Consider the following 16,586-nt stretch of genomic DNA (forward strand, 5'->3'; position numbering starts at 1 on the left):
AATCAGCTTTATATGGTAGCATCAGTCCGCACTTGGCACGTGCTTTTTTTTTCCTCTTCCTGTTTTACATTATTTGCAGGTGGCAATAATTTAAAATAGAAATTTATATTACATAAAAAAATTAAAATAAAATATCCTCATATTCTCAATTTTTTATCTTAATTACATAGGTCTATATATTTTTAAAATAGATAATACGCCTTAAAAAAATATTTTCATTGAACTCATATGTAGTTTTTTGGTGTAAAGGAAGTGAGCATATTTCTTATAATGTGTTCAATTAAATTATATTGTAGTGTTTGTTTTACAACAAATGACTATATATTTTTAATATCACATTTTTTATTTTTATTTTTTATTATAATTTTATATATTTTATTTTCATTTTTTTAATTTAATTGACCACCCTATGATCGGTGGGAGCATCGTGCTCTCTAGAGGAGCCCAATATCTGGGGTGCATGGCCAAATCTTGAGCTCCTTTGAGGAGATCCAGCCAGATTTAGGATTTTAAGGTCAGATCCAGTCGCGAGGTTGTTGGTCAAAGTAAGGAACCGTTGTCGATCTACTTTAGAGAAAGGAAAAGAGTGAAAAAATAAAAGACATTTTAAGCCTTTCACATTTAGGTATAAACGCCATTTTCATGTTTGGACGAATTATTCATTTTGAAAATTAATAGACCCATATGTACTTATAGTTAAAAATTAAAAGTGTGAAGGTATTTTATCCAAAAATTAATTAAATTTAGTAGTGTTTGCTTGATTAATTTCAATATATATATATATATATATATATATTAAAAGAAATATATTTTACAGTTGATAAAACTTCCATTGAAGTATAAGTAGAGATGATACTTTTTTGGTACATAGGGGAAATTTTCAAAGTTTAGATATACAAGATCCTTTAACATTAAAAGTTTGAGAAAAACACAAATCATATGATTACTAGGTACAACAAAAAATATTTATGTCACACCAGCAGTCAACAACCTACCATATCATTTGCAGCACAACTTTTCTAAATAATTTCTTGTATATTTATATTTATATAATTCACAAAAAATTAAGTTGCAACATTTTTAAAAAAATATATAAAAAAGTATAATAATTTTTAATTACTTAAATTGACAATTCATATAAAAGTGGTGGTCCTACTCATTTCAACTTTAGTATTCCCACCAACAGCATACTTAGAGTCAATATAATATCCAATGAGTGTAGAGACCAATAGCCTTTGACCAAAAAAAACAGAGCCTATACTTGATATTTAATTGTTTAATTCAAGTTATTCATGCGTGCCACATGCTTTTGAGTTTTTGTAGGTTAAAGAAAAATAAATCATAAATGAAAAGGGATGGGATATTCATCTTAGTGATGGCAAGTTGGCAACCACTACCCCAAAAGAACAGAAGGCATCATTTTGATAACAATCACCATCCTGTAGCTCACATTAAGTTGCTTTGTATTTGCAAGTTACACCCATCCACAACATAAAACCAAAAGTGCAATTAAAAAGGTACTCCAAATGGCTTAATTTAAAGACTAAAATCATCCCATTACACAAGACTTTAGAAAGGACTACCACATTATTTCTTTCTAATCTTACTCTATACCCCATATCGAAAGATTAAAAAGAGAGAAAAGAAAAGTACTAAATAAGATAAAAAGCTTTAGACTGAAAAAGCTGGCATAGCGATGGAAATTGTCAAACTATATAAGTTTAATATTAGAATTAATTTGTGAAATTAGCAACGGTGGCATGTGGCTCACAAGCCTTAGCAGCTGGGGCGGCTTCAACACCTGGGTTGGGCTCGACAGGCTTGCAAACCAGCTCTTCGGGAAGTTCACCAATGCCCTTCAAATAAAAGGTGTAGAAAATCTTGAAAGGGAAAACAATTTGCTGCAGCTTAACCTGACCGGAGACACCTTCGAAGATCCCCGACCCACCGGTGACAGCCAGATATGTGTCCTCGTAAGTCAAGTATGGCCCCTGCACCGCTATGTGACCGTAGTCTCCAAAGTAGAAACTGAAGATCGCCTCGTACCGGTCACCTTTCTTTTCCGGTTTGTGCTCGATCAAAATGCATATACCTGATGTTATTCCTATCCGTTTCTGCAAGTCTCCTGTATATATCTGAAATAAAATTTTAAAAAGGAAAATCAGAAAAAAAAACCCTTATACGAGTAATATTATTTTGTACATTTTTGCGTATAAATATGAAATTCTTTTAAATTAAAAGTGCAAATATATAAAAAATAAAAAGTTGACAATGACAGTGAACAAGATTCAAAAGAAGCAATAATAGCATTTTCGTCAGGAATTATTTATGTGCTTTTCCGGGAAAGTTGTTCTTTTAGTGGAAAAAAGGTTGCAAGTTGCAACCAAACTTGTACGAATTTTTTGCAAGAAACAAACAAGAAACATAGACCTATAATTTTCATCATTTTTAGACAGAAAAGTCCAACAAATTGAAGATCAAAATTCAACAACTACCACTATTTTGCCTCTCTTTTTTTTTTTTTTGTCTGTCAATTAATTTAGTGAAGAACTTACTTTGTTGCTAAAAGGGACAAGATCACCAAGAGAGTTAACAGGTTTCTGGCTCAAACGAAGATAAGCTGGACTGCCACGATCTCTCTCATTGATCTCATAAACATATAATTCTTGAACTTTGTCTGAAACAAAGAAAACCCAAAAGGTTAATCAACAAGATCCACCTAAAAAACTAAATTAAATTGACAAAAAATAAAGTTAAAAACTTGGTGGGTTTCAATCAAAATGGGGAAAAACGGGGGGAAAATTACTAGGTGTTGAGTTATCAGATGGAATAGCCTGGCTTTTGCAAGTGAAAGATCGTTTAGGAACTGAGAAGATACTGCAGTTTGATGCGAAAAGCTTGTGGCTTTGAGTTAAAGATGGGTTTTTGATGAGCTTGAAAGATGGAGCTGGCAGCAGAGATTTGGTCAAGTTCGATGATGATCTGGGGTTACCTAGTTTCACAGGAGAAATGGTAGTTCCTAAAGCAGAGCTTGAGGCAGCCATTGCCGATGCTTTTTGTGCTTTTGCTTTTGTGAGTGTGATTGGGGGAGATAAAACGTGAAGGAATTTGATGAGAAAGTGGGGGGGAGTGGGAGTGGATTTATACAGAGGGGAAAAGAGAAGAGTAGGGGAATTTCGTCATGTGGTTTTTGGGGTACGTAATGACGGTGCAACTACGCGTGAAGATAGTCAAAGGAGTCTTCAATGTACAACCGTTACGTGTGAAAAATATGGTAAGAAGTTCAGGTGTACATATATGCATATTTGAATAATACACACGTGTTATTTCTATTCTTTGAATTTTATTTGGACGGAAGAAAGTTTGATTTCCTGCCTATGTATATTTTGGAAGACACCGGCTAAAAAATGTAAATGAAATCAACGTTGGTTTATTAGAAACCATAACAAGACATTTAAAAATCACCTTTATTACTTTACAAAACAGAAAAAATAAAATCAAACATACTACTCGAAAAAATTCATGAATTATTTAAAAAATTCAAATAAATCATTATTCTTTTATTACATTCAATCAAGTTATATTTTTATTTTAAATTAAATAAATTTTTATGATTAATAATTGATTAATTATTATTAATTAAATATTACTTATCATTTTATACTCACATAATTTTAACGTGAATGATGAAAATGTCACATTATCATTTTATCATATCATATCAATATGCTATGTCATCATATATTACAATATTTCAACATGTCATATCTACGTCATATGATATTTTAATTAACAACAATTAATCATTACAAATAAAAAATAACCATTTTTCTCATCTTATAAATCTTCCCTCGTAAATGAATTTTAACTTTTATCATTACATTTCAACTTTCTTCAAGAATATTAGTCTTTATGACAAGGAAGGAATAAATAGAAAGCAGCTTTTGTACAGATACAAAATTAGATAAAAGAAAAAGAAAAATGCATCGTTTAAATGATAAAATTAGTTTAAACATTGTGTTTGTATTGATTGGAAAAAACAATAAGAAGATACATTTATGAAGCATGAAATAGTTTTATTATTATATTTGATTTTTATATAATTTTATTAGTTGATCAGTTAATATCTCTTAATTTGTGAGACCAACTCGTACATTATACATCAGTATGGATATTTTTCTTAAAAATAATTGTCATGTATGATCATGCCATTAGTTTTATATTATATTGTCTTGAAATTGTATAACTTATATATTCGTATAGTACTCGTCGAATGATAAAATCTCTTAAATTTAAATATTAATGATTTTTCATTAATGGTGGTGTATTTTTAAAATTAAAAGTCTGTCACATAATAAATAGCTATTTTAGTTCAAAAGTTATGTTACATAAAATAACATAGTGTGACTATTGGATTATAGGTGAATTTTTCATATGAATAGTTATGTTTTTTGGTAAAATGATATATTGAAGAAACACCTCTAAATTCAAAAGTTATTAGACAATTGAAAAAATACTACAGTTTAAAAATTTGGATCGTAGTTCAAAGATTATGTTTTATGAAATGAATAGTTTTATTTTCATGAAATGAATAGTTATATTTTCATAAAATGATTAAAACAATAACTTTATCTAAATATTGTGTTTTATAAAATGAAAAAGTATATTTAAGATAAAAAAGTGCCTTAATGAAAAGGTTGTGTCTTTAATAAAGAAATATTTGCAAGTCTATATAAAAGATTTGTTACCATCCATTTTGACACAACAAAAACAAATAAGATATTACTAAAAAAATCAAGAGAGATAGAGGAATGTTCTGAAATTAAACATAAACACTATAGTTCCTATCATTTACAAAAAGAATTCAAATTTCTTATAATTTACTTGTTATAGAAAGTAGGCTTTAAGGCTAAACAACTTTGCAAACAGTCTCCAAGCAATTTACTTTCGTAAAAGTACAAAGACAAAGTTAGACGTTGACTTCATCATATCCCTAAGGCTATTTGGGTAATTCTTGTTTTGCATACCAAGTGCGAAATAAGTATTAAAGATAGTGTATATTCAAAAAGCTTACATTGAAGTCATTTTTGCCGATTCCTTGAATTTCATCTAAATCCCATTTACACCAACATAAAATTAAAACAACTTATACATCTTTGAATTTTTCACGAGAACAAAATAAATTAATTATATATAATGCTTTTATGGATGAAAGGTGTAAAATGAGTTCTTGTGATAAGAAGAAAAAGTGTTACAAATAAGTAAGGGATATACTGGAGGTGACAGAGAAGAAGATCAGAATAGTTTCTAAAGTATTGAGTGTCATGACAAGTGGAAGAGAACAAGAAAAAAATAGGTGTTATGAGTGAGAATGAACTAAAGAGAAGTTCTAAGTGAGAGTAAGATAGTTTTGAAAGTGAAAAAAAATCCTTTGAATGCATTGTGAAGATTTTATATATAGTGTCAAAAGTAATAGTTACAAGAAAAGATTTTAATGCACGTAATGAATGATATTTTGAAGGAGAGTTTAAATGTTAAGTAACTATTATTGCGAGTTAATATCAAGTAATGGTTGGAAACCCATTATGTGACTGTTAAAGTAATTATATATTATAAAACTTGTTTTTGAGTAGAAGTTAACAAAGAAAAACTGTATGTAAACAGATATAAGAGAAGAAGTTGTATGTAAACAGATACAAGAGAATAAGGTAAAACATAAAAACACTTATACTTCAGAAAAAGGTTAAGAGAAAGATCTCTTAACTACTTCCTCATCTGAGCCATCAAGCCAAACTCTCCGAAACATTTCAATATGAAAGTAATCCATGAACCCTGTCACTTATTTCAAATTACTTTCACTATAATTTGTGTGAAGTGATTATTTCGTACGAAATACTTATTCTATTTGTATTAGTTGTTTTACATAGAGTAGTACTTCACTTATTCTAATTATTTCATGTGAAGTAGTAATTCGCTTCTTTTAATTATTTTGCATGAAATTATGCTTCATTTGTAATTATTTTTCTCATTATTTTTTATATAATATTATATTATAAAATAATTTTTTAAATAATAAATATTAATCAAAATCAAATCAAGTATCTACAACGTACAAAAACCAAGCAAAACAAAACGCCATAGTAGAGTGCACGTGGTGTTTAAATGGTCGGGGCCGCAAAAGGGCAGCCGGTGACGGTGAGTGTATTCTGGTCAGAAGTAGATGCCAACAGAGACTAGAAAAAGACTTCAATTTCTTTTTTTTTTAATGGTAAAAGATGTCATTAAACCACGGGTGTGAAAAACTCACTACCCCGAGAGCAAGTCCAAAAAACAAAAATTCTCCAGATGACACAGGTTTGATTGGTATATCCACTTGGTTGCAATATACCCAATCAAAAACTCGACATCACTTTTCATGGCTGCAAGCCATCCTGTACAAATTAGAAGCACAAACCCCACAAACAGAAGGGGAAGATCACGAGACATCAACACTTGACTCAAAACAACCCCTGTATACAAAGATAACAACAAAGCCTCCCCTTGAACAAGAAAATCATCACAGAAGCAAAAAATTGCAGAAAAGATTCCCAGCCCAAGGCACAGCTGTCCAGCAAGAAAAGGAGGGAAGAAAGCACAATCATAGCAGATGCCGTCACCATACTTAACCGTCAAAGTAAACCACTTCAAGCTGCACATCCCCTACATTTTAGAACACAAAGACTTCGATTTCTTTTGGACCACCGAAATAAATAAATATTGGACAAGTTCATGTAAACTCCACCTCAATGGCAAAGGACAAGCTGCAAATTACAAGTATGGATGTAGGTGGAGACCAAAACATATTGGATGCCAGAAAAGAAAACTCCAATAATTTAATTATATTCCAACAGTGTTTGAATATTCTTTAAAATGAAGGAAAATTACAAATGAAATACTCAAAAAATATGAACTCAAATGTATAAAAGAATTTACAAGATTTCAAAATATAATTTGTCCAGACAAGTAAAAGAATATGGGTTTTAATTGTTTGGCATAATTAAAATAAATTTTCATTCAAGTTTTTATATTTTAATTGTATTAAGTGGGCTTGAACCTATTATTTAATGTGAAGCGAACTTAAGTTGAATGAAAAATGTTGACATGGTTAACAGTATAACTTATTCCAACATACATGAGTTTTTTTTTTCTTTTTTTGAGAAAAGCCAGCATATGTGAGTTAATTGTATTATTAATCATGTCAACGTTTTTCCGTCCAAATTGAAATTATTTTATACTAAATAATAAGTCGACGGCTTTATTGAAGTAAATAAAGAATAAAGGTTTAAGTGAGAATTTTATCATAATTTGAAGGTTTTTTTTATCATTATAATTTGAAGTTGTTGGCTTTACTATTTTAATTTGAATGAATTTTACTTCAATTTTAATGAATTTGATTATTATTTTTTTATTAAAAAATAATTTTCAAATAATTGATAACAATTTTTAAAGTTTTGTTATTAATTTGAATGATATGACATTTTAGTGATAACATGATATGATAATTAGATTAATTTTTCGACTACATGACACATATCAATTTTTTTTTAAAAAAAACACAATTTATTTTAGTTTATAATAATTAATATTTTTTAGATTCTTAATCTTTTAGTATTTTTATTAACGCAAAAATTTTTTTTAATATCAATGTGTGCCATGTGATGTGACAAAAAAAAATAGATAGATGTATCACTTCTATAACAAAAAGACCACATAATTGACATGAACAATAAAAATTTCATTATCGTTATTAAATGTTATTCAATTAACTTTTAATAAAAATTAAATTAATCAAAATTAAAATAATGGTCCGAATCTTATAGTTAGATTTAATTCTTCTTTTATAGTTACATGATTTTTCAAAAAAATAATTTTTTTTTTCAAAATTTAAGAATAAATTAAAAAAACCTTAAATAAAAAATTAAATAATCCAAATCTTGAAGCATTAGTTTTACCAAGAGCCCAGTCTCAAATGGGTGGAAATGAGCATTGCAGGACATGGGCCCCCGATGCCACAACTTCACCCTATCATTGCTTTCTTTTCCACAATGGATCTACACACTTTATTTTTTTTTATAAAATATTTTATCATCTTTAATTTTTAATTATAATTATATATAAATTCATTAATTTGTAAAATAGATATTTCATTCCAAATAACTAAACGATATTAATATTTAAATTAAAATATTTAAAATGTCTTTTATTTTTTTATTTTACTTTTTTTAGACCAACTAGTGATGTTCCCTACCCCGATTGACTACCTTGTGGCTGAATCTGACTCAGATTTGATCGGATTTTTCAAGGAGAGCCAAATCTGAAGTGGTCGAATTTGACTTTGATCTTATCAAATTTATCAAGGAGCACTAGATCACCAGATTGAGTGCTCCCAAGACCACCAAGATCAGTGCTCCCTGCGGAGCACCAAGTTCGATGCTCCCCAAGGAGCACCAAGGGAGGTTTTTTTAATAAGAAAAAAAAGTTAAAAATTAAAAATCATAATTTATATATAGTGTGATAATTTTTAAAATTGATAAAAAATAAAATTATTTTTTAATATTATTACGTTATCAAACTAACAAAAATATTAATAATATATTAACAGATAAACTTATGTATCTAATAAAAAATATTCTTTTAAAATATTATTTATTTTAAAAATTAATAAATTTACGTGAAATTATATTTAAAAATAAAAAGATGAAGGTATTTTTTTTTAAGTTACAAAAGCTCATCATTTCAACCATCAAAAGTAATAATAAAAAATAAAAAAAAAAAAGAAAGAAGAAAGAAGTATCATCATTTCATCAAAGACAGCCAATGGTTTCACTTAGCTCCATCCGTAAAAGAAAATATCCCAATAATATAGATGGACCAGCAATAAATTCTAGTACAAATAGTACATCTCGTGGATCATATGCACATTAATTTGTTCATTTAAAGACTTGATGTGGGCGAAAAAGAAAGGGGACCATCTACTAAGGCTTAAAAGAGAAGAAAATTGCATGTGCCATGTGTGGGTCTATCATCTGTGCCCAGTGCCATTGTCATTGGTCATGTCTAGTGGCAAATATCATGAAATTTTAATATGGCCACGTTTTTGCTACTAATATTATTAGAACATAATAATTTTATTACCTTATGTGATTAAGATAAACTTATGCTTTGGTATAATTGTGTTCATGTAACTTAACAATAACTTTTTAATTTAAGGTCAGTCGTAATATTTTATAGTTTTTTTAACTTGGACTCTCTCTCTCTCTCTCTCTCTATATCTATATATATATATATATATATATATATCTATNCTCTCTCTCTCTCTCTCTCTATATACTATATATATATATATATATATATATATCTATCTATCTATATATATATATAATATCAACATAATTCAATCAATATATACCTAATGTTGTGGGATTAATGCCCTTGATCTGAGATTTCTCCAAAATTATTTCTCTTATAAGTAATAGATTCATAGTTTTTGTGTGAACTATGGTATCTTACTTTTTGATATATGAATTAAGATTATTAATATTAACTAATTAAGTACCACAGTGGGTGAAGCACTATGTTAACAATATGGGCACACACCTCTCGACAATGTAAAAGGCAAAAAGAGAAGTACCATTTTTGTCTTGAAAGATTGAAGTTCAAAATCTAGTGGTAATTGTCACATAGGAGCTTAAATTTAAGGAGGATATGCGACATTCAATCTTACATATTTTATTTAAGGTCTCACACTAGTGAAGAATGAGTAAATTTTAATATTACTTATTATGAAGTCACATTTTTAATTTAAAAAATATATTTATTAGGTGAAGAAGGATTTTTATTTATAAGTTCAAAAATCATCTCGTTTATAACTGATGTGAAATATATAACACATGAATTACGTAGTCTAGCTCGTTATAGCTTGGGCTTGAATAATGTTTCTTAACTCCAAATTAAGCTGACAATGACATAAATTTTGTTCTTGCAGTCTTTTTATTATATTAAATTAAATTAAAAAAACTTTAAAATAATTTACTATATCAAATATATAAAAACATTGTATATGCTTGAATTGAACAGTGAACATGATTTAAGAAGTTCCAAGTATTGGTTGATTTTTGTTAATTGCGTTATTTAGTGAGTATTTTCATCTAATTTTTAAAATTAATTAATTTATCGATAAAATCGTATGTCTCAATATAAGAAATATAATCATATATTTGAGGTTTATGGATAACATGTTTTGCTACTAACCAATTTCTCAATACGACTTTCAAACTTAATTTATTTTGTGTAGATAAGAAAAGAAGTCTAACCATACTCTTATATAGTGGTTCTCTAATCTCATCCAATATAGGATTTAGAATTCACATTATTAAAACTAAATAAACGAATTTAATTAAAAAATAAAATTTTATTATTTGAGAAAATGAAAGGATTGCGTTTGAGTTTCATATATAATAGAATAATTAATGTTGATACTGTTTGAAAGAGATAATTTTCAATATTTGGATTAGAACAGTGCATTTAGCCAGTTTGGTTTTTTATAGAGGAAAATGTGCCTGCCTTGTAAAATAGTAACAGCAAGGATCCAACTGAAGCGAAACAGTAACAATTTGTTAGATTTTGGTTTAGGGCCAAAAAAACTAAAGGCTGAAGCGGTTTGAGAAAGTTGTTGAGGTGAGCAAAGCAAAACATTGAGTGAGGCAAATAGCGCAACCAAAGACAAATAAAACCCATCCAACAGATCCGAGAAATGCGTCGACTGGTCTTTTTGTGCTCAAGCAACGCATTTCTTTTCCATCCCCCACCACAAAGCTGGCGCGTCTTTACACTCTCTTTCTATTTAAATTATATAATTTTTCCTTCTTTTTCTCTTTTTTTTATAGAAAAACTAATGAGTCTTGAAAATGGGTTTTTACTATTTTCCATAAATAATTTTTTTAACACTTCAAATAAAAAAGGAAATTAAGAGAGAGTGTGGAGCTCAAAGGGAAAAATTTCCATCTCAAATACTCATTTTTACCTCTTCTTTTTATGAGAAATGAACTATGATTCATCGTCACAATCCAGAAACTAACAAAGAACAAGACTTGGTAAAGAAAGCCAAGCATCCTCCAAATCTAATAAAGAAAAATAAATAAATAAATAAAATTCAAAACCAACCCTTTATTTCAGGTGAGTGAGGCCTCATTTCCTCAATAATTGTAGTGTGCCATTTCACACTTGAGAAAGCCAGATCATCCCATTCCCTTTTTTGTTTTTTTCCTTTGATTTTGTCTGTATTTGTAATTCAATAATTTCACCTTTAGCTTTTACCACATATATATTTTTTTCACTTGGCATCATTCTTATCCCTCTGTATCACACAAAGCCATATAGCCATATGGGGGGTCTCTGAGTCTATCCCTGTCCTGTCTTGTCCACCAATTCTGACTCCTCTCTGCTGCCTGCCTGCCCACCTCCCCCACCTTTCCTCTCTCTCACTTCCCCCGGCCACCATTTCTCTGCCATACCTCACTCTCCCACTCTCACTCAGTCCATCTTCAATACGTCTCACATCACATGTAGTTTGAAGAGAGTTGCAGTCAACTCAATGAGCCAATTGAGATCCTGAAATACACGCTCGATAGGGCGCGTTGAGCAAGACCCTTAGTTGCCCGCAAAGGATCTCCCCTCTCGTTCCCTTACCTCACCTCATCATCAACTTTATTGCTTCCAATTCCTTTCTTAAATTCCAATTCCAAAGGCTTTTACTCGCTCAAAATCCCCCCCTTGTCTTCTCTTTCAACTTCAACTAGTAGTTACTACTCCTCCTCCTTCAAAATCTTCCAAAAAACATCCATCCCAACACCAACAAAAACAGCGAAGTTTCCTTTCCTTTCCTTTTTCTTTACCCCCCTTTACTTTGAAGGGCATGATGATCTTCAAATGAAAGAGCGTCAACGTTGGCAACCAGAAGAAGACGCACTCCTCAAAGCCTATGTTAAACAATATGGCCCTAAAGAATGGAACCTTATATCCCAACGCATGGGAAAAACTCTCAACCGTGATCCAAAATCTTGCCTGGAACGTTGGAAAAACTATCTCAAACCTGGCATCAAGAAAGGGTCTTTGACCCCTGAAGAGCAATCCCTAGTCATCTCCCTCCAAGCCAAGTACGGAAACAAGTGGAAGAAAATAGCCAGCGAAGTCCCTGGCCGTACGGCCAAACGACTTGGCAAGTGGTGGGAGGTTTTCAAAGAAAAACAGCTCAAACAATTACAGAAGAAACAAGGCAGGAAAGAATTTTCCCCCGAAGGTAATAGTAATATTCCAGTTGTATCTTCGTCTCCAGGTCAATACGATCACATTCTCGAAACTTTTGCTGAAAAATACGTTCAACCAAATAACAAGTTTCTTGCTTATTCAACCATGAACTTATCTCCCATTATGCCTCCCATCATTTCCCTTCCTGACCCAGACCCGGTTCTCTCACTCGGGTCGGGAAGTTCAGGGACTGCCACGACGTCTTCTTCAGTTGTTTTGCCACTCTGGATGAATCACACAACTTCTTCATTGTCTTCTTCAACTTCATCAACCACCCCATCTCCGTCCGTAAGCTTATCGCTTTCGCCAGGAGAGCCTGGTCTTGACCCAGACTTGGCCCGATTTGTTCCGGGTCAAGTTGGTACCTTGGTGCAATGCTGTAAGGAGTTGGAGGAAGGGAGGCAAAGCTGGATGCAGCATAAGAAGGAAGCAACGTGGAGGCTGAGCAGGTTGGAGCAGCAGCTGGAGTCGGAGAAGGCAAGGAAAAGGAGAGAAAAAATGGAGGAGATAGAGGCAAAGATAAGGTGCTTGAGAGAAGAGGAGACGGCGTTTCTTGGGAGGATTGAGAGTGAGTATAAAGAGCAGCTGAATGTTTTGCAAAGAGATGCTGAGACCAAAGATGCTAAGCTAATGGAAGCTTGGTGTAGTAAGCATGTTAAGTTGGCTAAGCTTGTGGAACAGATTGGGTTCAGTACTCAATCTCTCCCTTGAGTTTTACTATTTGTCTTACATTAAATATCTTGTTTATGATATGATCATATGCTTTCAAGTATTCCTAGTTTTAGTTTTGGCGTTGGTGTTCTTATTATTTATCTGTGTTGAATCTTTGAAAAATGGTGGTCTTAATTTTATTATATATTGATGAAGTTTAAGTTCCATGAAACTCACCATTTCTGCATATTTTTATTCTTAAGGAATTAACGGGCTTGATTGACTGCGATGATTATTTGAAATAAATCTAGGAAAGACTTGAAACGTTGATTAATTTGTAAAATACAAATGGTAAAAGTTCTGATGATTCAATATTGTATTTAGGTTAGGGATTTTGATTCTGCCTGCAATGTTACCTTCTTGTTGTTTGAAACATAGTTAAAAAAGTGGGAAGAGATTCTGAGAACGACCAGCTGCAGCCAGCCTGAAGGTGGTCTGTTATGTAGATGTAGGGTCCAATCTGGTTTCCTCATCTTTGTTAGTGAGAAAGAAAAAAAAAAAGCTTTGTCCAAAAGATGGCATGTTTCTCATGTAAAAATATAGAAAAAAAAACCAAACATGTTTTGTGAGTGACACTATTTGATTACTTAATTTCTTTTCTTGTTGGTGTTGGGCACTATTCCGTACTGAATTGCGCACGCCCTAAGTGAGAGGGGGCTAGATTTGGGAAATCAGTAACTTTTGAGAAGTGGTCAAGATTTATACTTGAAAAGTAGTAGTAAGATTTCCAGATTTAGAGGTCCTTTTTTTTAAATTTCTTTTATTGTTCATGGCTAAGTCTTTACGGAGGCTGGACGGTGTAGATGCTATGCTAAGCGTATGTCCTATTGACCGTGACTGATCAGTGGACTGTGGGTACGGGATAGGATGTGGCAGTTCCCTCAGTTGAGCCACTCGCCTCTGTGTGCGCGTTATGTGCACCATCACCCATGTTGTTTTCGCCATCAAGGATTTTTCTCTCTGGGGGTTCAGAGATTGTCATATTTGAATATTTTGTTGCATGCAGTAAAAAGCTATCGGGCATCTACAAATAACGTGAAACGACCTAACTTACTATATATACATATAGAGAGAGAGAGAGAGAGAGAGAGAGAGTCCTTTACATCTAAAGATGATTTTAGCATAAAGGTGGAAGCAAACAAACAAGTAACACAGCTGATGTGAAACATTTGGAATATAAAAATTTTCTAATTCAAGGCTTCCTGCTAATCCTCTTGCATGACTATTCTAAGCTCTTTTCTTTGGTCTTGCTCCTCCGACTTACGACGGCCACATTTGTCTCTAAGATGTTAACACCGAATAACCTAATCACCCCACTGTTTTCCCTGGGGACTACCCTGTTTGGCTGCTCCTCTAAATTTGATACGTTTCCTGCCTTGTGGCCTATGAACAACTTTGTATTTGGCCCCAAGGATCGCCAAAAACTTACCGCATCTCCTGCTTTCAACTTCTTTTCCTTCACGAATCTTGTCCAACCTTTTGTTAGTACATAACTCTGACTGCTCTTCCAGTAACAATACCTAAACCTCCATGCTTTTCCCATGTTATCCTCAAAATTCAATAAAACACCCTTGGAAACAATCCCACTCTGCAAAGGAAAATACTTGTCGGCATGTTGTTTTGGTATCACGATTCTGTTAAGTTTCCCTACGTCACTTGGCGTAGCAACCTTTTCGAAAAGGTATTCGCGAGCACCCTCGAACGGGTCAAATCCGGGTAAACTCGAAAACCCGTTTCCTTTAATTCCCTTCCTAGTGTCATGACATGCATAATTATACTTGCTATGCTCAAGCTCATTTGTATACGTGTGTTTTCTTATCATATCCACAATCTCTTCTTTGGAATGAGAAACCAAGAAAAATTGTTCGAAGTCATCTTCATCGGTAGTATGTATGGAAGGCTTGAAGTTTGTAAAAGCATTCTGGCCACGGAACCGTAATGCAGCGATGTCATAAGCCTTAGCAGCTTCTTCTTCCTCATTGAATGTTCCCAACCACACCCGTTGATGCTTCTCGTATATTTGTGCTCCCCATCTGCCATTAGGCTGGGAGACAACTCCCTTGAACTTTGAAGAAGGTTGCTTTTGCGGACCGGCAGCCTCGATGCGTCTTTCGGATGATTGACATGAATTCTCAGGGAACTTCCTAGCTGGAAAACTTGAATATGTTGCCATTGGTTGCTTGAATCAAATCACTTGTATCTTCCCATAACAAATACACTTCAATTTTCAATCTTGGTGATTGCTTTTCAGCAATTGGACTGTTATGGCTAAAATGAGGTATGATTCATGGTATGGAAGTGAGATAGAAGTTGGAATAAAACCGTGGGATATTTGTACCGAAGGTGGGGAGGGGGGGGACACCCTGTTGGGCAAAGTGATGAGATTCCGTGTAACCGAGCCATGTTTACGTAAGTTCATCCCCCTGTTAAAAATTTGTAGCCAGATTTTCTGATCAGGGCATTTCCTGTTGTTTTGGTCACCAAATCCTTCAGTTGGACCTTCTCTTTTTTCAACCTTATCCGTTATCCATTACAAACATTAAAGTATTAATTCGATTGTCCGATTGTTTAGCTATTTACAAAAAATAAAATTTTTTTATTATATCCAAATGAAAACTTTATTATATAATTTCATCTAAATAAATTTTTATATTCATAAAAAGAAATCATATGACACGTAATTTTTGACAACTATTAAATTTATGATTAACTCATATCTTTTAAACTTGTGACAAATGACATAATTTTTTTAACATGATGAAATTGATTGACTGAAATAATCAATTTCAGGAAAAAATTATTCATTCAACTAATTGACATGTTCAAAAAATGTTAATTTGATCATAAATGTAATAACTGTTAAGATCACGTGATTTCCTTAACATATTTGCATCGACATAAGAATTTATTTAAAAATAAATCATAACATAATTTTTTTTTAAATTAACGAGAGACATTCAAGAGCTTATTTAGCATTTTAGCCCTTGTGAAAACTTATTATTTGCTATACAGATGCCATTTGTCGAGTAATGGACGAGTTGAGAAGAGGGCAAAATAGCTTTGCTCTACAAAGAACCCCTCGTCAGTGCGTTTGTTAATTTGTTATCTGTTAGGGATGTAGCTGTCACAATATTGGTTGTGTGGAAGTGGGAGAGAGATAGAGAGGTACTACTGTCTTTGAGGGATGGGATTAGTTGAAGTTCCGAAGACATAGGTGGCATAACGTGATTGGATTTCCCAAATATGGAGTTGTTTTATTAGCCAGGTTCAACTTTTGTTTCCTGTGAGAAACAGTGTGACATAAACTTGGCCTGTCTGTTCATGCATTTGGAAGTTGTAATGGTGCTGGAAAAAATTTTCCATCAGAAAAGAAAAAGGGAAAAAAAACCATGCATGTGGGGTGGCAGTGCTTATATGCAGACAACCCTCACACACAGTCAACAAGTGATGGGTGAGGTGAAGGTGATCATAATCATTGATGAACTAGTCTCCCAAATATTTTACTTTTTTCCCAATATGGAACAACCTTT

The 16,586-nt window shown here is 32.2% G+C and overlaps 3 protein-coding genes across 4 annotated transcripts; 1 reads left to right on the forward strand and 2 right to left on the reverse strand.

The window, feature by feature from the left end:
• On the reverse strand, window positions 1,420–3,129 carry LOC18602090 (allene oxide cyclase 4, chloroplastic). 2 transcript variants are annotated; one of them, XM_007033262.2, is made up of 3 exons: window positions 2,993–3,129; window positions 2,556–2,677; window positions 1,420–2,135 (listed from the first exon to the last, which is right to left on the reverse strand). In XM_007033262.2, exons 1-3 carry the CDS (start codon window positions 3,042–3,044, stop codon window positions 1,734–1,736), a joined length of 576 nt encoding a protein of 191 aa, XP_007033324.2. In that variant the 5' UTR covers window positions 3,045–3,129; the 3' UTR covers window positions 1,420–1,733. The 2 variants fall into 2 exon arrangements, with proteins under 2 accessions (XP_007033324.2, XP_017974817.1); XM_018119328.1 differs by having other exon boundaries at window positions 2,807–3,129.
• Window positions 11,489–13,228, forward strand: LOC18602091 (protein rough sheath 2 homolog). The gene has a single exon (XM_007033263.2). It carries the CDS (start codon window positions 11,968–11,970, stop codon window positions 13,054–13,056), a length of 1,089 nt encoding a protein of 362 aa, XP_007033325.1. The 5' UTR covers window positions 11,489–11,967; the 3' UTR covers window positions 13,057–13,228.
• LOC18602092 (AP2/ERF and B3 domain-containing transcription factor RAV1) lies at window positions 14,170–15,417 on the reverse strand. The gene has a single exon (XM_007033264.2). The coding sequence runs from the start codon at window positions 15,227–15,229 to the stop codon at window positions 14,279–14,281; it is 951 nt and encodes a 316-aa protein (XP_007033326.2). The 5' UTR covers window positions 15,230–15,417; the 3' UTR covers window positions 14,170–14,278.

Source organism: Theobroma cacao, chromosome 4 (assembly GCF_000208745.1).
Source record: "Theobroma cacao cultivar B97-61/B2 chromosome 4, Criollo_cocoa_genome_V2, whole genome shotgun sequence".
In the NCBI taxonomy this organism is placed as follows: domain Eukaryota; kingdom Viridiplantae; phylum Streptophyta; class Magnoliopsida; order Malvales; family Malvaceae; genus Theobroma; species Theobroma cacao.